Source organism: Somniosus microcephalus, chromosome 8 (assembly GCF_052327205.1).
Source record: "Somniosus microcephalus isolate GS21.2 chromosome 8, FLI_Smic_1.0, whole genome shotgun sequence".
Lineage (NCBI taxonomy): Eukaryota > Metazoa > Chordata > Chondrichthyes > Squaliformes > Somniosidae > Somniosus > Somniosus microcephalus.
The window spans coordinates 266,758,717-266,780,930 of NC_140994.1; the positions used below are offsets into that span (position 1 = coordinate 266,758,717).

Consider the following 22,214-nt stretch of genomic DNA (forward strand, 5'->3'; position numbering starts at 1 on the left):
CGCTGCAGTCCGTGTGGTGAAGGTGCTCCCACAGCGCTGTTAGGGAGCGAGTTCCAGGAACGGCCGATATACTTCTAAGTCAGGATGGTGTGTGACTTGGAGGGGAACTTGGAGGTGGTGGTGTTCCTATGCGCCTGCTGCCCTTGTCCTTCTAGGTGGAAGAGGTCGCGGATTTGGGAGGTGCTGCTGAAGAAGCCTTGGCGAGTTGCTGCAGTGCATCTTGTAGATGGTACACACTGCAGCCACGGTGCGCCGGTGGTGGAGGGAGTGAATGTTTAAGGTGGTGGATGGGGTGCCAATCAAGCGGGCTGCTTTGTCCTGGATGGTGTCGAGCTTCTTGAGTGTTGTTGGAGCTGCACTCATCCAGGCAAGTGGAGAGTATTCCATCACACTCCTGACTTGTGCCTTGTAGATGGTGGAAAGGCTTTGGGGAGTCAGGAGGTGAGACACTCGCCACAGAATACCCAGCCTCTGACCTGCTCTTGTAGCCACAGTATTTATGTGGCTGGTCCAGCTAAGTTTCTGGTCAATGGTGACCCCCAGGATGTTGATGGTGGGGGAATTCGGCGATGGCAATGCTGTTGAATATGCATGTACATGTGTGTGTGTGCATCACCTTGCAATCTGATTCACACAGACTGAAACAAAAACTCAACCATGTGTGGCCAAACATTGTGCAGCTGGAAAAATACCAAATGAATTATTGTAAGACTCTTTCTGGTGCTGTGCCCATTAAAACAAGTTAAACTGTATTCACCGAAGATGCCAATTATACACTTGTTTTCGCACGTTGCTTTTGTGGTGCATTGAAGTTTACAGCGCAGAAGTGGGGCCAGTCAGCCCATCATGACTGTGCTAGTGCGATATCCCACTGGCCCGCTCTCTCCCTGTGGCCCTGGGTCATTCTCTGCTTCAAATAATTACCCAATTTTCAATCGGAAGGTAAATGGAGAGAACAGTCACTCAGATGAGGTACGGAGGGGGGCGAGGTGCTTTTTGTTTTTAGGAAAGACGGGCGAGGAGAGAGCTACAAAATGGGGGGCAGTAGGTTTTATATTTTATGAAAAGCTACATATCAGATTTCAACTGCTTGGTTACCAGCACTTTTCCCGAAAATCATTCGTAGTTAGAAAGCTTAGGGGGTGAAGTTTCTCAGGACTTTACAAAATATTGACAAGGAGAATTTTTTTTTAGCCGATTTAAAAATTTAGATATTGACAGGGTGAAATGAAGTAAGGCGAGAGCAGGCTCGTGTGGAGCATAAACACTGGCATGGACCTGTTGGGCCGAATGGCCTGTTCCTGTGCTGTAAATACCATGTAAAAAAGTTAGGAATATGGACAAAATAAATAAATCATCAGAAAGCTAGCTGCTTCTGCGTGTGAACAAAAGACAAAGCCCAGTTTTTCAGCAAGTTCTTCAAACTAGAGAAAAATAGACAAATTGCACATCATATTGGCAAAAAAAACAAAGGGGAAGAGGGGGATAAATTTATTTACAAGTTGCTGTGATCTGGAACGCGCTGCCTGAAAGGGCGGTGGCAGCACATTCAAAAGTAACTTTCAAAAGGGGAATTGGACAAGTACTTGAAAAGGAAAAATTTGCAGGGCTATGGGGAAAGATAGGGTGGAGTGCGACTAATAGTGTTCAGCACCATTCACAACTCCTCAGATAGTGAAGCAGTCCATGCCCGCATGCAACAAGACCTGGACGACGTTCAGGTTTGGGCTGATAAGTGGCAGGTAACATTCGCGCCACAGAAGTGCCAGGCAATGACTATCTCCAACAAGCGAGAGTCTAACCACCGCTCCTTGGCATTCAACAGCATTACCATCGCCAAATCCCCCACCATCAACATCCTGGGGGGTCACCATTGACTAGAAACTTAACTGGACCAGCCACATAAATACTGTGGCAACAAGAGCAGGTCAGAGGCTAGGTATTCTGTGGCGAGTGTCTCACCTCCTGACCCCCCCCAAAGCCTTTCCACCATCTACAAGGCACAAGTAAGGAGTGTGATGGAATACTCTCCACTTGCCTGGATGAGTGCAGCTCCAACAACACTCAAGAAGCTCGACACCATCCAGGACAAAGCAGCCCGCTTGATTGGCACCCCATCCACCACCTTAAACATTCACTCCCTCCACCACCGGCGCACCGTGGCTGCAGTGTGTACCATCTACAAGATGCACTGCAGCAACTCGCCAAGGTTTCTTTGGCAGCACCTCCCAAACCCACGACCTCTTCCACTTAGAAGGACAAGGCCAACAGCCGCATGGGAACACCACCACCTCCAAGTCACACACCATCCTGACTTAGAAGTATATCGCCGATCCTTCATCGTCGCTGGGTCAAAATCCTGGAACTCCCTCCCTAACAGCACTGTGGGAGCACCTTCACCACACGGACTGCAGCGGTTCAAGAAGGCAGCTCACCACCACCTTCTCAAAGGCAATTAGGGATGGGCAATAAATGCTGGCCTTGCCAATGACGCCCACATCGCATAAATGAATAAAAAAATTGTATAGCTCTTTCAAAGGTGGCACAGACACGATGGGCCGAATGGCCTCCTTTTGCGCTGTATCCTTCTACAATTGCTATCACGTTGGAAAGTAGAAATGCACATGCGACTTTTTCGAGAAGATCTTCCGGGCACATATAGAATCACGTTACCAAAATCCTGCCATCAGAACCACTGGCACTTGAAGATAACGTTCTTCGTACACAATGCTACATTATGGTCTTGCTAAGTGCTTGTCAAAAACAATGTTATTACTTTAACAACTGAGAGCGACGACCCGAATAGCTGCCTGAAACCTTGGAACAAATCAATACGTAATTGATCAAATGGCTCGTGAGAACTACAAACCAGCGTCGACTTGGGGCTGTAGGACGGTTTCCTTCTTTTCTCTGATCAATACAAGTTTTCGTCTGACTAGAACAGCTTCTCTAAAGGAGAGGTTACATAAAACAAGTGAGCACGAGCCCTCTTACCTGTACATAATAGGTGCCCTTCAATTGAGCATACATCATTAAAAAGCAATAGTCCAGGTTCTGCTTTGTCCTCCATCTGAAATGAAGAGAATAGATTCATGTCTTTCACTTCAGACTGAGATCTGCATTGTCTCTTCTGGTGCACTCTGTGATACCCTACCTAGAGAAACTGATAGTAAAACTACAGATTTCAATAGCAGAGAATGTTTTTAAAACATTTTTGCAAAAAGACAACCAATAGCTACTGCACAGCTCCATTCACATCCGCTCCGATAATCAAGCAGCCCAATTATAATAACAACTCGCATTAATAAAGCGCCGTCAGTGACACAAGGCATTTCACAGAGGCATAATCGGACAGAAATTGACCCTGTGGAGTCTCTCCAAGTACAGACCCACTCTGTGACTCCCCCTGTGGAGTCTCTGTAAGTACAGGCCCACTCTGTGACTCCCCTGTGGAGTCTCTCCAAGTACAGGCCCACTCTGTGACTCCCCCTGTGGAGTCTCTCCAAGTACAGACCCACTCTGTGACTCCCCTGTGGAGTCTCTCTAAGTACAGACCCACTCTGTGACTCCCCCTGTGGAGTCTCTCCAAGTACAGACCCACTCTGTGACTCCCCTGTGGAGTCTCTGTAAGTACAGACCCACTCTGTGACTCCCCCTGTGGAGTCTCTGTAAGTACAGACCCACTCTGTGACTCCCCCTGTGGAGTCTCTGTAAGTACAGACCCACTCTGTGACTCCCCCTGTGGAGTCTCCAAGTACAGACCCACTCTGTGACTCCCCCTGTGGAGTCTCTCCAAGTACAGACCCACTCTGTGACTCCCCCTGTGGAGTCTCTCCAAGTACAGGCCCACTCTGTGACTCCCCCTGTGGAGTCTCTCCAAGTACAGACCCACTCTGTGACTCCCCCTGTGGAGTCTCTGTAAGTACAGACCCACTCTGTGACTCCCCTGTGGAGTCTCTCCAAGTACAGACCCACTCTGTGGCTCCCCTGTGGAGTCTCTCCAAGTACAGACCCACTCTGTGACTCCCCCTGTGGAGTCTCTCCAAGTACAGACCCACTCTGTGACTCCCCCTGTGGAGTCTCTCCAAGTACAGACCCTCTCTGTGACTCCCCTGTGGAGTCTCTCCAAGTACAGGCCCACTCTGTGACTCCCCCTGTGGAGTCTCTCCAAGTACAGACCCACTCTGTGGCTCCCCTGTGGAGTCTCTCCAAGTACAGACCCACTCTGTGACTCCCCCTGTGGAGTCTCTCCAAGTACAGACCCTCTCTGTGACTCCCCTGTGGAGTCTCTCCAAGTACAGGCCCACTCTGTGACTCCCCTGTGGAGTCTCTCCAAGTACAGACCCACTCTGTGACTCCCCCTGTGGAGTCTCTCCAAGTACAGACCCACTCTGTGACTCCCCCTGTGGAGTCTCTGTAAGTACAGACCCACTCTGTGACTCCCCCTGTGGAGTCTCTCCAAGTACAGACCCACTCTGTGACTCCCCCTGTGGAGTCTCTCCAAGTACAGACCCACTCTGTGACTCCCCCTGTGGAGTCTCTCCAAGTACAGACCCACTCTGTGACTCCCCCTGTGGAGTCTCTCCAAGTACAGACCCACTCTGTGACTCCCCTGTGGAGTCTCTGTAAGTACAGGCCCACTCTGTGACTCCCCCTGTGGAGTCTCTCCAAGTACAGACCCACTCTGTGACTCCCCCTGTGGAGTCTCTGTAAGTACAGACCCACTCTGTGACTCCCCCTGTGGAGTCTCTCCAAGTACAGACCCACTCTGTGACTCCCCCTGTGGAGTCTCTCCAAGTACAGACCCACTCTGTGACTCCCCCTGTGGAGTCTCTCCAAGTACAGACCCACTCTGTGACTCCCCCTGTGGAGTCTCTGTAAGTACAGACCCACTCTGTGACTCCCCTGTGGAGTCTCTCCAAGTACAGACCCACTCTGTGACTCCCCCTGTGGAGTCTCTGTAAGTACAGACCCACTCTGTGACTCCCCTGTGGAGTCTCTCCAAGTACAGACCCACTCTGTGACTCCCCCTGTGGAGTCTCTGTAAGTACAGACCCACTCTGTGACTCCCCTGTGGAGTCTCTCCAAGCACAGACCCACTCTGTGACTCCCCTGTGGAGTCTCTCTAAGTACAGACCCACTCTGTGACTCCCCTGTGGAGTCTCTCCAAGTACAGACCCACTCTGTGACTCCCCCTGTGGAGTCTCTGTAAGTACAGACCCACTCTGTGACTCCCCTGTGGAGTCTCTCCAAGTACAGACCCTCTCTGTGACTCCCCTGTGGAGTCTCTCTAAGTACAGACCCACTCTGTGACTCCCCTGTGGAGTCTCTCCAAGTACAGACCCTCTCTGTGACTCCCCTGTGGAGTCTCTCTAAGTACAGACCCACTCTGTGACTCCCCTGTGGAGTCTCTAAGTACAGACCCACTCTGTGACTCCCCCTGTGGAGTCTCTCCAAGTACAGACCCACTCTGTGACTCCCCCTGTGGAGTCTCTCCAAGTACAGACCCACTCTGTGACTCCCCCTGTGGAGTCTCTGTAAGTACAGACCCACTCTGTGACTCCCCTGTGGAGTCTCTCCAAGTACAGACCCTCTCTGTGACTCCCCTGTGGAGTCTCTCTAAGTACAGACCCACTCTGTGACTCCCCCTGTGGAGTCTCTCCAAGTACAGACCCACTCTGTGACTCCCCCTGTGGAGTCTCTCCAAGTACAGACCCACTCTGTGACTCCCCTGTGGAGTCTCTGTAAGTACAGACCCACTCTGTGACTCCCCCTGTGGAGTCTCTCCAAGTACAGACCCACTCTGTGACTCCCCCTGTGGAGTCTCTGTAAGTACAGACCCACTCTGTGACTCCCCTGTGGAGTCTCTCCAAGTACAGACCCACTCTGTGACTCCCCCTGTGGAGTCTCTCCAAGTACAGACCCACTCTGTGACTCCCCCTGTGGAGTCTCTGTAAGTACAGACCCTCTCTGTGACTCCCCTGTGGAGTCTCTCCAAGTACAGACCCACTCTGTGACTCCCCCTGTGGAGTCTCTCCAAGTACAGACCCACTCTGTGACTCCCCCTGTGGAGTCTCTCTAAGTACAGACCCACTCTGTGACTCCCCCTGTGGAGTCTCTCCAAGTACAGACCCACTCTGTGACTCCCCCTGTGGAGTCTCTCCAAGTACAGGCCCACTCTGTGACTCCCCCTGTGGAGTCTCCAAGTACAGACCCACTCTGTGACTCCCCCTGTGGAGTCTCCAAGTACAGACCCACTCTGTGACTCCCCCTGTGGAGTCTCTGTAAGTACAGGCCCACTCTGTGACTCCCCCTGTGGAGTCTCTCCAAGTACAGGCCCACTCTGTGACTCCCCCTGTGGAGTCTCTCCAAGTACAGACCCACTCTGTGACTCTCCCTGTGGAGTCTCTCTAAGTACAGACCCACTCTGTGACTCCCCCTGTGGAGTCTCCAAGTACAGACCCACTCTGTGACTCCCCCTGTGGAGTCTCTCTAAGTACAGACCCACTCTGTGACTCCCCCTGTGGAGTCTCCAAGTACAGACCCACTCTGTGACTCCCCCTGTGGAGTCTCTCTAAGTACAGGCCCACTCTGTGACTCCCCCTGTGGAGTCTCCAAGTACAGACCCTCTCTGTGACTCCCCCTGTGGAGTCTCTCCAAGTACAGACCCACTCTGTGACTCCCCTGTGGAGTCTCTGTAAGTACAGACCCACTCTGTGACTCCCCTGTGGAGTCTCTCCAAGTACAGACCCACTCTGTGACTCCCCTGTGGAGTCTCTGTAAGTACAGACCCACTCTGTGACTCCCCTGTGGAGTCTCTCCAAGTACAGACCCACTCTGTGACTCCCCTGTGGAGTCTCTCCAAGTACAGACCCACTCTGTGACTCCCCCTGTGGAGTCTCTCCAAGTACAGGCCCACTCTGTGACTCCCCCTGTGGAGTCTCTGTAAGTACAGACCCACTCTGTGACTCCCCCTGTGGAGTCTCTCCAAGTACAGACCCACTCTGTGACTCCCCCTGTGGAGTCTCTCCAAGTACAGACCCACTCTGTGACTCCCCTGTGGAGTCTCTCCAAGTACAGACCCACTCTGTGACTCCCCCTGTGGAGTCTCTCCAAGTACAGACCCACTCTGTGACTCCCCCTGTGGAGTCTCTCCAAGCACAGACCCACTCTGTGACTCCCCTGTGGAGTCTCTAAGTACAGACCCACTCTGTGACTCCCCCTGTGGAGTCTCTCCAAGTACAGACCCACTCTGTGACTCCCCTGTGGAGTCTCTAAGTACAGACCCACTCTGTGACTCCCCCTGTGGAGTCTCTCCAAGCACAGACCCACTCTGTGACTCCCCTGTGGAGTCTCTAAGTACAGACCCACTCTGTGACTCCCCCTGTGGAGTCTCTCCAAGCACAGACCCACTCTGTGACTCCCCTGTGGAGTCTCTCCAAGTACAGACCCACTCTGTGACTCCCCTGTGGAGTCTCTAAGTACAGACCCACTCTGTGACTCCCCCTGTGGAGTCTCTGTAAGTACAGACCCACTCTGTGACTCCCCTGTGGAGTCTCTAAGTACAGACCCACTCTGTGACTCCCCTGTGGAGTCTCTGTAAGTACAGACCCACTCTGTGACTCCCCTGTGGAGTCTCTGTAAGTACAGACCCACTCTGTGACTCCCCTGTGGAGTCTCTGTAAGTACAGACCCACTCTGTGACTCCCCTGTGGAGTCTCTCCAAGTACAGGCCCACTCTGTGACTCCCCCTGTGGAGTCTCTGTAAGTACAGACCCACTCTGTGACTCCCCCTGTGGAGTCTCTCCAAGTACAGACCCACTCTGTGACTCCCCCTGTGGAGTCTCTCCAAGTACAGACCCACTCTGTGACTCCCCCTGTGGAGTCTCTCCAAGTACAGACCCACTCTGTGACTCCCCCTGTGGAGTCTCTCCAAGTACAGACCCACTCTGTGACTCCCCCTGTGGAGTCTCTCCAAGTACAGACCCACTCTGTGACTCCCCCTGTGGAGTCTCTCCAAGTACAGACCCACTCTGTGACTCCCCCTGTGGAGTCTCTAAGTACAGACCCACTCTGTGACTCCCCCTGTGGAGTCTCTAAGTACAGACCCACTCTGTGACTCCCCCTGTGGAGTCTCTCCAAGTACAGACCCACTCTGTGACTCCCCCTGTGGAGTCTCTAAGTACAGACCCACTCTGTGACTCCCCCTGTGGAGTCTCTCCAAGTACAGACCCACTCTGTGACTCCCCCTGTGGAGTCTCTAAGTACAGACCCACTCTGTGACTCCCCCTGTGGAGTCTCTCCAAGTACAGACCCACTCTGTGACTCCCCCTGTGGAGTCTCTAAGTACAGACCCACTCTGTGACTCCCCCTGTGGAGTCTCTAAGTACAGACCCACTCTGTGACTCCCCCTGTGGAGTCTCTCCAAGTACAGACCCACTCTGTGACTCCCCTGTGGAGTCTCTCCAAGTACAGACCCACTCTGTGACTCCCCCTGTGGAGTCTCTCCAAGTACAGACCCACTCTGTGACTCCCCTGTGGAGTCTCTCCAAGTACAGACCCTCTCTGTGACTCCCCTGTGGAGTCTCTCCAAGTACAGACCCACTCTGTGACTCCCCCTGTGGAGTCTCTCCAAGTACAGACCCACTCTGTGACTCCCCCTGTGGAGTCTCTGTAAGTACAGACCCACTCTGTGACTCCCCCTGTGGAGTCTCTCCAAGTACAGACCCACTCTGTGACTCCCCCTGTGGAGTCTCTCCAAGTACAGACCCACTCTGTGACTCCCCCTGTGGAGTCTCTCCAAGTACAGACCCACTCTGTGACTCCCCTGTGGAGTCTCTCCAAGTACAGACCCACTCTGTGACTCCCCCTGTGGAGTCTCTCCAAGTACAGACCCACTCTGTGACTCCCCCTGTGGAGTCTCTCCAAGTACAGACCCACTCTGTATGACATCAAGGCTTGGGCTGAAATGTGGCAGATAATATTATGGCCCAGGACTTCGGGTCTCCACGGGGGAGTACGCACGGGGTACTCACCCGTAAGCCCAATGGAAGTGCTGGTTTCCTGCATGCACTGCGCATGCGCGGGAAACCGGCACTTCCGTTCCCCTGAAAGAAAGGGTTCAGAGTTCGAACGCGTGCGCTGGAGAGGCTGCACGTGCGCATCAAACTTATGTTTTTTTTTTGCAGGTTTTCCCGGGAGGGTAAGTCTCCAGGAGTTAGACATGTAAAAAGCAGTCGCAAGGCCTGCTTTTTACAAGGTAAGTGGTGAATTAATTAAGATTAAAACATTTTTTCCACAGGTTTATTATTTTTAAATACTTTAAAGGTAAGTTTATTTTTAGCCCCGTTAGAAAATAAAAAAATTATTTAAATTATTGTTTAAAAATAGTTATTTCATGTAACTTACAGTTTATTTAAAAAATGTGATTTAAAAAAAAAAATTATTTGAAGATTTCGTGATGTTTTGGGGCTTGACAGCTCTTCCTGTCAAACTTATGAATGAAGCATTCCCTGCTACCATTGGCTCTCCATGGCCCACGTGATCCCAGGGGACGCATTGAACTAACTGCGCCCCTGGGGTACGCAAGCACTGCGTGTCGGCAGTTGGAGCAGGCCCAGGATCGGAATCCCACGCGGGCCCACAGCTCAACGGCCGGCGTGCTAGGTAAGTGCAGGTCGGGGGCTTGCACCCGCGGGAAGCCCCCAACCCGAATTTCTGGGCATCACTAAATCTTCAAATACATTTTTTTTTAAATCACATTTTTTAAATAAACTATAAATTACATGAAATAACTATTTTAAACAATAACTTAAATATTAAAAAAAAAAATTTAAATTTCTAACGGGTCTAAAAATAAACTTAACTTGCTTTAAAGTATTTAAAAATAATAAACCTGTGGAAAAAATGTTTTAATCTTAATTAATTCACCACTTACCTTGTAAAAAGCAGGCCTTGCGACTGCTTTTTATATGTCTAACTCCTGGAGACTTACCCGCTCGGGAAAACCTGCAAAAAAAACGTAAGTTCGATGCGCACGTGCAGCCTCTCCGGCGCATGCGTCGAACTCTGAACCCTTTCTTTCAGGGGAACGGAAGTGCCGGTTTCCTGCGCATGCAGGAAACCAGTGCTGTTGTTCCTTTCTCCCAGTTTTGTGCCGTTGCTCGGCACCCTCTCTTCTCTCCGAGTGGCCTGGGGATGTTTTCTAATTTACTGACCCTATATAAAAGCCAGTTGTTGTTTTTATCAATAACCCAATACTCGAGTTTAAAAAAAACAGCCGTTGATAAATGAGTAAGTGAGTTCATTTTTGGTGTGGCATTTTTCACTCTTCAAATGAAATTCCACCTTCAGTTACTCTGGAGAATATCTGAAGGGGAATTAGCTAGATAGGAAAAGCAGTGGTGACATTCAATGGAAGGAGTAGTGGGCACGGTAGTGTCGTGGTGAAGTCACTGGACTAGTGATCCAGAGAATGCGAGTTTAAATCCCACCATTGCAGTTTGAGAATTTGAATTCAGTTCGAAATAAAAAGCCGGTATCATTATTAAGTGACCACGAAGCTGTCAGAGTGTCGTCAAAAACCAACCCCACCTGGTTTACTTCCCTTTAGGGAAGGGAGCCTGCCGTCCTTGCCCGGTCTGGGCCTGTACGTGACTCCAGTCCCACACCAAAGTAGTTGACTCTTAACTGCCCTTTGATGTTAATGATCTAGACGAGGGAACTAGATGTATTATCTCCAAGTTTGCAGACGACACAAAGCCGGGTGGGCGTGTGTGCTGTGAGGAGGATGTCGAGAAACTCCAGTATGATTGGACAGGTTGGGTGATTGGGCAGATGCATGGCAGATGCAGTATAATGTGGATAAATGCGAGGTTATCCACTTTGGTGGCAAAAACAGGAAGACAGATTATTATCTGAACAGCAATAGATTGGGAGAAGGGGAAGTGCAACGAGACCTGGGTGTCCTTGTGCACCAGTCGCTGAAGGTAAGCATGCAGGTGCAGCAGGCGGTTAAGAAGGCAAATGGTATGTTGGCCTTCGTAGCGAGAGGGTTCAAGTACAGGAGCAAGGATGTCTTGCTGCAGTTGTACAGGGCCTTGGTGAGACCACACCTTGAGTATTGTGTGCAGTTTTGGTCGCCTTATCTGAGGAAGGATGTTCTTGCCATGGAGGGAGTGCAGCGAAGATTCACCAGGCTGATACCTGGGATGGCAGGAATGACGTATGAGGAGAGATTGGGTCGATTGGACTTATACTCGCTGGAGTTTAGAATAATGAGAGGGGATCTCATTGAAACGTATAAAATTCTGACAGGATTGGACAGACTAGATGCAGGAAGGATGTTCCCGATGGTCGGGGAGTTCAGAACCAGGGGTCACAGTCTAAGGATAAGGGGTAAGCCATTTAGGACAGAGATGAGGAGGAATTTCTTCACCCAGAGAGTGGTGAACCGGTGGAATTCTCTACCAAAGGCAGTAGAGGCCAATTCATTAAATATATTCAAGAAGGAGTTGGATATATTTCTTAAGGCTAAAGGGATCAAGGGATATGGGGAGAAAGCAGGGACCGGGTACTGAATTTGGATGATCAGCCATGATCTCATTGAATGGCGGAGCAGGCTCGAGGGGCCGAATGGCCTACTCCTGCTCCTATCTTCTATGTTTCTATGTGGCCGAGCAATCCACGCAATAGCATCAAAACCACTAAAAGAATATCTAATTGGGGTGTTTCAGAGGATTTGAAAATTTCAAAACAGATTGATGGATTTTTTGTTAGGCCAGGGTATTAAGGGTTATGAAAATTAGAGCCAGGCCGTTCAGGGGTGATGCAAGGAAGCACTTCACACAAAGGGTAGTGGAAATCGGGAACTCTCGCCCCCAAAAAGCTGGGGGGGGTCAATTGAAAACTGAAATTGATAGATTTTTGTTGGGCAAGGGTATTAAGGGTTACTAAACCAGGGCGGGTAGATGGAGTTAAGATACAGATCATCCATGATCTAACTGAATAGCAGAACAGGTTCGAGGGGCTGAATGGCCTCTTCCTGTGATGTCCAAGTTTACATACATAGGCCAATGGGATGCGGTAACTAAGGGCCGCCTTGTCCCAGTTGTGGGACTCTCAAGTCCTAGTATCCTAGTATCAGTAATGGTGACCACATAACTACCAGATTATCGTAAAAACCCAACCAGTTCACTAATGTCCTTTAGGGAAGGAAATCTGCTGTCCTTACCCGGTCTGGCCTATATGTGACTCCAGACCCACAGCACTGTGGTTGACTCTTAACTGCCCTCTGAAATGGCCTAGCGAGCCACTCAAGGGCAAGTAGGGATGGGCAATAAATGCTGGCCTTGCCAGCGAGGCCGACACATCCTCTGACTGAATTTTTAAAAAATTGGGGAAAGGCCAATTTTACTAGGCTGAGATGTGATTTAGCAAAAGTGGACTGGAAACAGCTACTTGAAGGTGAATCAGTGTCAGGACAGTGGGAGGCATTCAAGGAGGAGATAGTGAGGGTTCAGAGCAAATATGTTCCTACAAAGAAAAAGGGTGGGACTCCCAAATCTCAGGCCCCCTGGATGCCAAGGGACATACAGGGTAGGATAAGGCAAAAAAAGGGAAGCTTATGTCAGATACCGAGAGCCCAGTACTGCAGAGAGGAGCATAGAAAGTGCAGGGGTGAAATTAAAAAGGAAATTAGGAAAGCAAAGAGAGGGCATGAAAAAATATTGGCAAGTAAAATCAAGGAAAATCCAAAGATGTTTTATCAATACATATAGAGCAAGAGTATAACTAAAGTAAGAGCAGGGCCTATTAGAGACCGAAAAGGTAACCTGTGTGTGGAGGCGGAAGATGTGGGTATGCTTCTTAATGAATACTTTGTGTCTGTCTTCACAAAAGAGAGGGACGATGCAGACATTGTAGTTAAGGAAGAGGAGTGTGAAATATTAGATGAGATAAACATAGTGAGAGAGGAAGTATTAAGGGGTTTCGCATCTTTGAAAGTAGATAAATCGCCAGGCCCGGATGAAATGTATCCCAGGCTGTTAAGAGAAGCAAGGGAGGAAATAGCAGAGGCTCTGACCATCATTTTCCAATCCTCTCTTGCTACAGGTGGGGTGCCGGAGGACTGCTAACGCTGTGCTGTTGTTTAAAAAGGGAGAAAGGGCAAGACCGAGTACTACAGGCCAGTCAGCCTAACCTCAGTCGTGGACAAATTATTGGAAAAAATCCTGAGGGATAGCATTAATCGTCATTTAGAAAGGCACGGATTAATCAAGGACAGTCAGCATGGATTTGTTAAGGGAAGATTGTGTCCGACTAACTTGATTGAACTTTTTCAGGAGGTAACAAGGAGGGTCGATGAGGGTAGCACGTTTGATGTGGTCTACATGAATTTTAGCAAGGCTTTTGGCAAGGTCCCACATGGTAGATTGGTCAGAAAAGTAAAAGCCCATGGGATCCAAGGGAAAGTGGCAAGTTGGATCCAAAATTGGCTCAGTGGCAGGAAGCAAAGGACAATGGTCGACAGGTGCTTGTGACTGGAAATCTGTTTCCAGTGGGGTTCCGCAGGGCTCAGTACTCGGTCAGACTGTGGTATACATCAATGATTTAGACTTCAATGTAAGAGGCACGATTAAGAAGTTTGCAGATGATACAAAAAATGGCCATGCGGTTGATAGTGAGGAAGAAAGCTGTAGACTGCAGGAAGATATCAATGGAGTGGTCAGGTGGGCAGAAAAGTGGTAAATGGAATTCAATCCGGAGAAGTGTGAGGTAATGCATTTGGGGAGGACAAACAAGGCAAGGAAGACACAATAAATGGTAGGACACTGAGTAGTGTAGAGGAACAGAGGGACCTTGGAGTGCATGTCCACAGATCCCTGAAGGTAGCAGGACAGGTAGATAAAGTGGTTAAGAAGGCATACGGGATACTTACCTTTATTCGTCGAGGCATAGAATATAAGAGCAGGGAGGTTATGCTTGAACTGTATAAAACACTAGTTAGGCCTCAGCTGGAATACTGCGTGCAGTTCTGGTCACCACATTACAGGAAAGATGTGATTGCACTAGAGAGGGTACAGAGGAGATTTACGAGGATGTTGCCTGGACTGGGGAATTTTAGCTATGAGGAAAGATTGGAGAGGCTGGGGTTGTTTTCTTTGGAACAGAGGAGACTGAGGGGAGATTTAATTGAGGTGTATAAAATTATGAGGGGCCTGGATAGGAAGGACCTGTTTCCCTTAGCAGAGAGGTCAATAACCAGGGGGCACAGATTTAAAGTAATTGGTAGAAGGATTAGAGGGAAGTGGAGGAGAAAGTTTTTCACCCAGAGGGTGGTGGGGGTCTGGAACTCACTGCCTGAAAGGGTGGTAGAGGCAGAAACCCTCATCACATTTAAAAAGTACTTGAAGTGCCGTAATCCACAGAGCTACGGACCAAGAGCTGGAAAGTGGGATTAGGCTGGCGAGCTCTTTTACAACCGGCACAGACACGATGGGCCGAATGGCCTCCTTCTGTGCTGTAAATTTCTACGATTCTATGATTCTTCTCTCCCAGCAAGAAAAAACGTTCTCAGGAAAGGAGGGGAGAAAAGTCAAGAAAACTTGGGTTGGTGGGTGGGGCGCGCTGGGAGAAAAGAATGAAGAACGTTTTTTCTTTGTAATACAATAAAACATTTCTCTCTGCTTGCAACAGTCCACAAGTTAACTGCAACCTGTCAAACCTGAAAGCCAGAAACCATTATTACTGAGCCAAATACTCTTTCAACGCACAATGACTCCTGCAAGAAAGAAAAGCTGCCAGCTTTGAGACTGAAGAGTCAGTTCCACAAGTGCATTTAATTCTCTTGAAGACCGTCAGACATTATGTCAGAAGAACACCAGAGAGAAGTTTGCCAAATGAGAAATGCAGCGGAGCAGATGGGAGAGATGCTGTGAGGATTATCCAGACTGAAGATGCTTTTCCTTCACATCAAAAGAATAAAAGGGGTGATTGAATCGTTTCACACAAGGCCATGCTGCTCCTCATGAAACGGAGCTGAAGACACATCTCGGGAGTGTAATCAATCTGCTTGGCTCAAGTCAGCAGTGGCTCAGTGGGTAGCACTCCCGCCTCTTGAGTTAGAAAGAAAGGAAAGATTTGCGACCACTGGATTGTTTGTCAGATGGTACGTTTGTTTTATCGTTACAGGAGCCTTAGACTGTATAAGACAGACAGACTTGCAATTATACAGCACATTTCACAACCTCAGGATGTCCCAAAACGCTTCACATGATGTACTTTTTGAAGTGTAGTCACTGTTGTAATGTGGGAAACGCGGCAGCCAATTTGCGCACAGCAAGCTCCCACAAACAGCAATGTGATAATGACCAGATAATCTGTTTTTAGTGATGTTGGTTGAGGGATAAAATATTGGCCCCAGGACACCGAGAATAACTTCCCCAGCTCTTTTTCAAAACAGTGCCGTGGGATCTTTTACACCCACCTGAGGGGGCAGACGGGGCTTCGGCTTAACGCCTCATCTGAAAGACGGCACCTTTGACCGTGCAGCGCTCCATCAGCAGTGCGCTGGTTTCGAGTCCCACTCCAGAGACTTGAGCCTTAATCCAGGATGACAGTCCCAGTGCAGCACTGAGGGAGTGCTGCACTGTCAGAGGCGCTGTCTTTCGGATGAAACGTTAAACCGAGGCCTCGTCTGCCCTCTCGGGTGGACAGAGAAGATCACATGACATTATTTTGAAGAGCAGAGAATTCGCCTCAACCAACATTTATCCATCAAAACAGATTAAGTGGCGAAGGATTTTTGGACCTTTAATACCAGTTTTATAGAAAACGAAATGGATGGGCTGGAAACCCTGGGTTGCTTAAAGAGCAGAAATTGGTTCAGTGTATTTACCACAAAGGATAGATCATAGAATTGTTACTGTTCAGAAGGCATGGTTGGGGAGGTTGACCAAGTTTGAGAGGTATTGCTTCAGGTGGTTTAGAAGGCTAACAGACAACGTACTTTCGTGGAGATAAGGGGCGAGGTTAAAGATGAGATAGCTGGCGAGCTCGGCCTTGAAAAACTGTGGGAAACTGTGATAGAGAATGGAAAAATACTGGAAGCTCGTTTTTGCTCCAGCAAGTTGCTAGAACAGTAATTTTAGTAAGTTCGAGGATATAGTCCGCAAGACAGACCAGAACACCAAAGAATAATGTCTGGGGTGCTTTTATCTAGAAAAGAAAAGACTGAAGGGTGACCTGATAAGAGCTCTTCAATTTGAAGAAAGGGTTCGATAGGGTAGACACAGAGAAGATGTTTCCACTGTGGTACAGACCAAAACTAGGGGCCATCAATATAAGATAGTCACTAATAAATCCAATAGGGAATTCAGGAGAAACTTCTTTACTCAACAGAGTGGCAGGAATGAGGAACTCGCTAACACAGGGAGTCGTTGAGACGAATAGTGTCGATGCATTTAAGGGGAAGCTGGATAAACACATGAGGGAGAAAGGAATAGAAGGATATGTTGACAGGGTGAGATGAAGAGGGGTGGGAGGAGGTTCGTGTGGAGCATAAACACCGGCGCGGACCAGTTGGGCTAAATGGCCTGTTTCTGTGCTGTAAATACTTTGTAATGTCGATGGAACATTAACCCCTCAGTCTCCCAAAGCAGAAGAATTTGATCATTCTGAATCTCAAGTTGCATTACTGACTTAAAGGTCATCCGAATCTCTATCCGTAAATCTCTTGGCCTAGAAATTCAGTTTGGGCCCGCCAGCTGGCTTGCGCCCAAAAGTTAGCGCTGCGCGCGGAGCCAGTTGCGCCCGTCAGATATTCAGTTTTTGCGCCCCAAGTCGGAACCGGGCGCTGTTCCTGGGTGTGCCTGCCCCCGCTTGGGGCGCTGAAACTGAATTTCAGCGCTCTAGGTGCCGCTGCGTCACCCGATGCGGTGCGGCAGGCTGCGGTATTGCAGGCCTCCTCCTTCTCTTAAGGTGGAGGTGCCTGCAACGGGGAGATCACCGCTGGATTGTGCCGGCAAATGAGCCCGGCACCACGGAGAAGTGCCGGGCTCGCGGAAAGCAGCCGGCAATGCCGCGGGGGGGGGGGGGGGGGTGGGTGGTGGAGGAGGCCGGGGAAGGAGGTGCGGGCAGGCGGCCGCCGAAAAAGCGGCCGGCCGCACCTCCACCTTTATGCGCCCCACTAAGGCTGCAGTAAGGCCCTGGTCTCCGGATGTTAGTAGCGGCCGCCACGGAGGAGGCGGCGGCGGCAACTGAATATGGGGGTCAGGCCGGCATCGGGGCGGAAACGGGGCACTGCGCACACCGATGACGTCATCGGTGCCGGTGCAGCGCTACCGGCTACCGCCGCCATTACCGCCGAGCTCAATATCAGTGCAACCTCCTCTACTGGCGCAGAGGCCCTCTTTGGGCCTTAACTGGGCGCAAAGCCCACTGAATTTCTAGGCCCTTGTGTTTTAACGCTCAATAGTTTAAAGCCTTGGTTGATCTTACCTCTGATTACCCCAAAGAGTAACGAGAGAGTTAAAAACTCCATGCTGGCTGTGGTAAACCACTGTTGTTAGTATTGTTGTTCACCACTGTTGTTAGTACTGTTGTTCACTGTTAGTACTGTTGTTCACTCTTGCATATTGTTGTACTTGTCTGTGCATGCCTCAGCTGACTCCGCCCCTGGCTCCACCCTCATGGCTGGGTATAAAGGTCGCTGCTCAGAAGCCTCCGGCCCTTTTGGATACCAGGCAACCACAAGAGGCATGCTCTGTTCTTTGGTAATAAAAGCCTGTTTATTACTTTCTCAATCTCCAGTCTTTTGTAGCAATTGATAGTGCATCAATTTTATTACCGAAGTTAAATGTTGGCTGCGGATGCTGATCAACCGATGGCGCAAAACGCTGAGCAGCAGGCGCTGCTGCGAGCCCTCAGACCAACATGCCTGGACCTAGACCCCCAAGAAGCGGGTTCGTCGACTAAATTCGCACAATGGCTGCGTTGCTTTGAGGCGTATCTGGAAGCCTCGACCGTGACTCTTGATGAAAATAAACTGAAAATCCTGGCCTCGAAGGTGAGCCACCAAGTCTATACTTTAATCCAAGATGCGACGACCTACGCGGCGGCTATCGACCTACTGAAAGGGCAGTATGCACGCCCGGTTAACACGGTCTATGCCAGGCACCTTTTAAGATCTCGCAGACAGCAGCCCGGGGAATCGGTGGAAGCCTTCCTACGGGCACTGCGGGTACTCGGACGTGGCTGCGACTGCAAGGAAGTATCGGCCGCGGCACATGTGGAGGGACTGATACGAGACGCTTTCGTTGCGGGTCTAAGGTCCGACTACTCCCGGCAGAGGCTGCTGGAGAAGGGTGAAATAGACCTGACAAAGGCAGTGTCCCTCGCACTCTCGCTCGACGCGGCCCACAGAAATATGGACGTTTTCTCCCCTCATCGCCCCGCGCCGTGGACGCCGCAATCTTGGGCCATGGGACCGCCACCTCCGACTGCTGCAGCGATGTCCAAGGCACAAAAATGCTATTTTTGTGGCCAAGCTAAACACCCTAGAGCACGCTGCCCCGCGAAGAATGCTACCTGCTCCGGCTGCGGGAAGAAAGGTCACTACGTTAGCGCCTGCAAAGGGAAGACCGCTAACGCCAGCAGCGCTGCGTGCGAACCGTGGGCGCAGCCATCTTGTCTGCCATCTTGGGCTCCCCCAGCCGCGTGGGGATCGGGACCGTGGGCGCCGCCATTTTGTCCGCCATCTTGGACGCCTCCGACTTCGGTTACGGGGGACCCGGACTCCACCACCGCCTCATCGGACGACCGCATCGACACGCTTGAACATACGCTGGCTTCCGTGACGCTGGATCAATCTCTCCCGCATCAACTGTCCAGGTCCATGATGGACATTACGGTAAACGGCCGCGCCACTACCTGCCTTTTTGACAGCGGGAGCACGGAGAGTTTTATACACCCCGACACGGTGCGCAGTTACTCTCTCCCGGTCCTGCCGACGCGTCATCGCATCTCTATGGCTTCCAAAGCCCAGTCAGCGGACGTCGGTGGCTACTGTATGGTGACTTTTTCAGTGCAGGGTACTGAATACAAAAATTTTAAACTTCTGGTCCTGCCCCATCTCTGCGCTGCCGTCCTACTGGGGTTGGATTTTCAGTGCCACCTTAAGAGTGTCACTTTAGCGTATGGTGGACCCCTCCCCCCTCTCACAGTCTGCAGCCAGCAGTTTTTAAATCGCCCGCCGCGCGCCATTTGCAGCCTCTCCACCCTTAAAGTCTCCCCCCCCTCCTTGTTCGCTAACCTCACCCGCGACTGTAAGCCCATCGCTACCAAAAGTAGGCGTTACAGTGCCGGGGATAGGGGTTTCATTAAATCCGAGGTAGCGAGACTCCTGAAGGAAGGGATTATCGAGAGCAGCAATAGCCCATGGCGAGCACAAGTGGTGGTGGTGAAGGCTGGCGGCAAACAGCGCCTAGTTATTAACTACAGCCAGACGATCAACCGCTACACCCAGCTGGATGCATATCCACTCCCCCGCATATCTGACATGGTCAATCAGATAGCACAATACCGGGTGTTCTCGACGATTGATCTGAAGTCGGCATACCACCAGCTCCCCATCAGGGCTGAGGACCGCCAGTACACAGCTTTTGAAGCTGACGGTCGGCTCTATCACTTTCTCAGAGTTCCCTTCGGCGTCACCAACGGAGTTTCTGTCTTCCAACGGGAGATGGACCGGATGGTTGACCAGAACGCGCTCCAGGCCACTTTCCCATATCTAGACAACGTCACCATCTGCGGCCACGACCAGCAGGACCACGACGTTAATCTAGAGAAATTCCTCCGGACGGCCCAGCGGCTGAATCTCACATATAACAAAGACAAATGTATGTTTCGTACTACGCGCCTCGCTATTCTTGGCTGCGTAGTGGAGAACGGAGTCATCGGCCCAGACCCCGATAGAATGCGCCCCCTTATGGAGCTCCCCCTCCCCCACTGCCAGAAAGCACTGAAGAGATGCCTGGGGTTTTTCTCTTACGATGCTCAGTGGGTGCCCAACTATGCGGATAAAGCCCGACCCCTCATCAAGTCCGCCTCCTTCCCCCTGACAGCAGAGGCCTGTGCAGCCTTCACTCTCATAAAAGGAGACATTGCGAAGGCCACAATGCACGCTGTGGATGAGTCCCTCCCTTTTCAAGTGGAGAGCGACGCATCCGACTTTGCCCTAGCTGCAACCCTTAACCAGGCGGGGAGACCCGTGGCCTTTTTCTCAAGGACCCTCCAGGGCCCCGAGATTCGACACTCCTCTGTCGAAAAGGAGGCCCAGGCCATTGTGGAAGCCGTGCGACATTGGCGGCATTACCTGGCCGGAAAACGATTTACCCTGCTCACTGACCAGCGTTCAGTGGCTTTTATGTTTCATAATAAGCAGCGGGGCAAAATCAAGAATGACAAGATCTTAAGGTGGAGAATCGAACTCTCCACCTACAATTACGATATCTTGTACCGGCCCGGGAAACTCAATGAGCCCCCAGATGCCCTATCACGTGGTACGTGCGCCAACGCGCAGGTTGATAGACTACAGACCCTCCACAATGACCTCTGCCACCCGGGGGTCACCAGGTTCTTCCATTTTATCAAATCCCGTAACCTGCCCTACTCCATCGAGGAGGTCAGGACCATGACCAGGAACTGCCAGATCTGTGCTGAGTGCAAGCCGCATTTTTATAGGCCAGACAGAGCGAGCCTGATCAAAGCCACGCGCCCCTTCGAGCGGCTGAGCATCGATTTTAAAGGGCCCCTCCCCTCCTCTGACCGCAATGTGTACTTCCTCAATATAATTGATGAGTACTCCCGTTTCCCGTTTGCCATCCCTTGCTCGGACATGACCAGTACCACGGTCATTAAATGTCTGAATGACCTCTTCGCCTTGTTCGGTTTCCCTAGCTATATCCATAGCGACAGGGGCTCATCTTTTATGAGCGACGAACTTCGGCAGTACCTGCTCGCGAGAGGCATTGCTACAAGCAGGACCACCAGCTACAACCCCCGGGGTAACGGCCAGGTGGAAAGGGAGAATGCGACAGTCTGGAAGGCAGTCCTTTTAAACTTAAAATCTAAGGGCCTTCCGACCTCCCGCTGGCAGGAGGTCCTCCCTGCGGCGCTCCATTCCATTCGGTCGCTGCTCTGTACACCCACCAATGCCACTCCTCACGAGAGAATGTTCTCCTTCCCCAGGAAGTCCACGTCGGGGATTTCGCTACCAACATGGCTGACTTCTCCAGGTCCCGTCCTACTGCGGAAGCACGTGAGGACCCATAAGGCAGACCCCCTGGTCGAGAGGGTGAGCCTCCTCCACGCCAACCCGCAGTATGCTTACGTGGTGTACCCGGACGGGCGGGAGGACACAGTCTCCATTCGAGACCTCGCACCTGCAGGTGCTCCTGAAACACCCTCTTCGCCACCCACCGCTACTCCTGCCTACCCCCAGGACACAGTCCCCGCACGAGACCTCGCATCTTCGGGTGCCTCTGAGAGACCACCATCGCTACCTCCCATTACCCATGCTCTGACCCCTGTAGACGGCATGCAGCAGCCCCAGGGTCCGCCACCTGCTACACCTCCTCTGAACGAGACACCGGGTTCACCGTTGGATGCTGCACCATCACCGCCGCTGCTGCGACGCTCAGGACGGCTTACAAGGCCTCCTGATAGACTTCAGTACACGAATTTTTAGTGCACTTCACCCTGCCGGACTCAATTCTAAACAAGGGGTGAATGTGGTAAACCACTGTTGTTAGTATTGTTGTTCACCACTGTTGTTAGTACTGTTGTTCACTGTTAGTACTGTTGTTCACTCTTGCATATTGTTGTACTTGTCTGTGCATGCCTCAGCTGACTCCGCCCCTGGCTCCACCCTCATGGCTGGGTATAAAGGTCGCTGCTCAGAAGCCTCCGGCCCTTTTGGATACCAGGCAACCACAAGAGGCATGCTCTGTTCTTTGGTAATAAAAGCCTGTTTATTACTTTCTCAATCTCCAGTCTTTTGTAGCAATTGATAGTGCATCACTGGCCATTTATCTCTTTGCTGTTTGAAGGACCTTGTGGTACTTAAATTGACTGTCTGCCTAAATAAACAACACTGACCGCACTTCATAAAAATTCACTGGCTGTGAAGCACTTTGGGACCTCCCGAGGATATG

The 22,214-nt window shown here is 50.8% G+C and overlaps 1 protein-coding gene across 1 annotated transcript in view; it reads right to left on the reverse strand.

Moving 5' to 3' along the window:
• The window catches only part of mgat4b (alpha-1,3-mannosyl-glycoprotein 4-beta-N-acetylglucosaminyltransferase B), a 373,057-nt gene that overhangs the window by 94,132 nt on the left and 256,711 nt on the right, over nucleotides 1–22,214 (reverse strand). Inside the window, exon 7 of the mRNA XM_085996041.1 lies at nucleotides 2,995–3,070. Within this exon, the coding sequence (XP_085852167.1) occupies nucleotides 2,995–3,070 (76 nt within the window). The remainder of the gene's footprint in view (nucleotides 1–2,994; nucleotides 3,071–22,214) is intronic.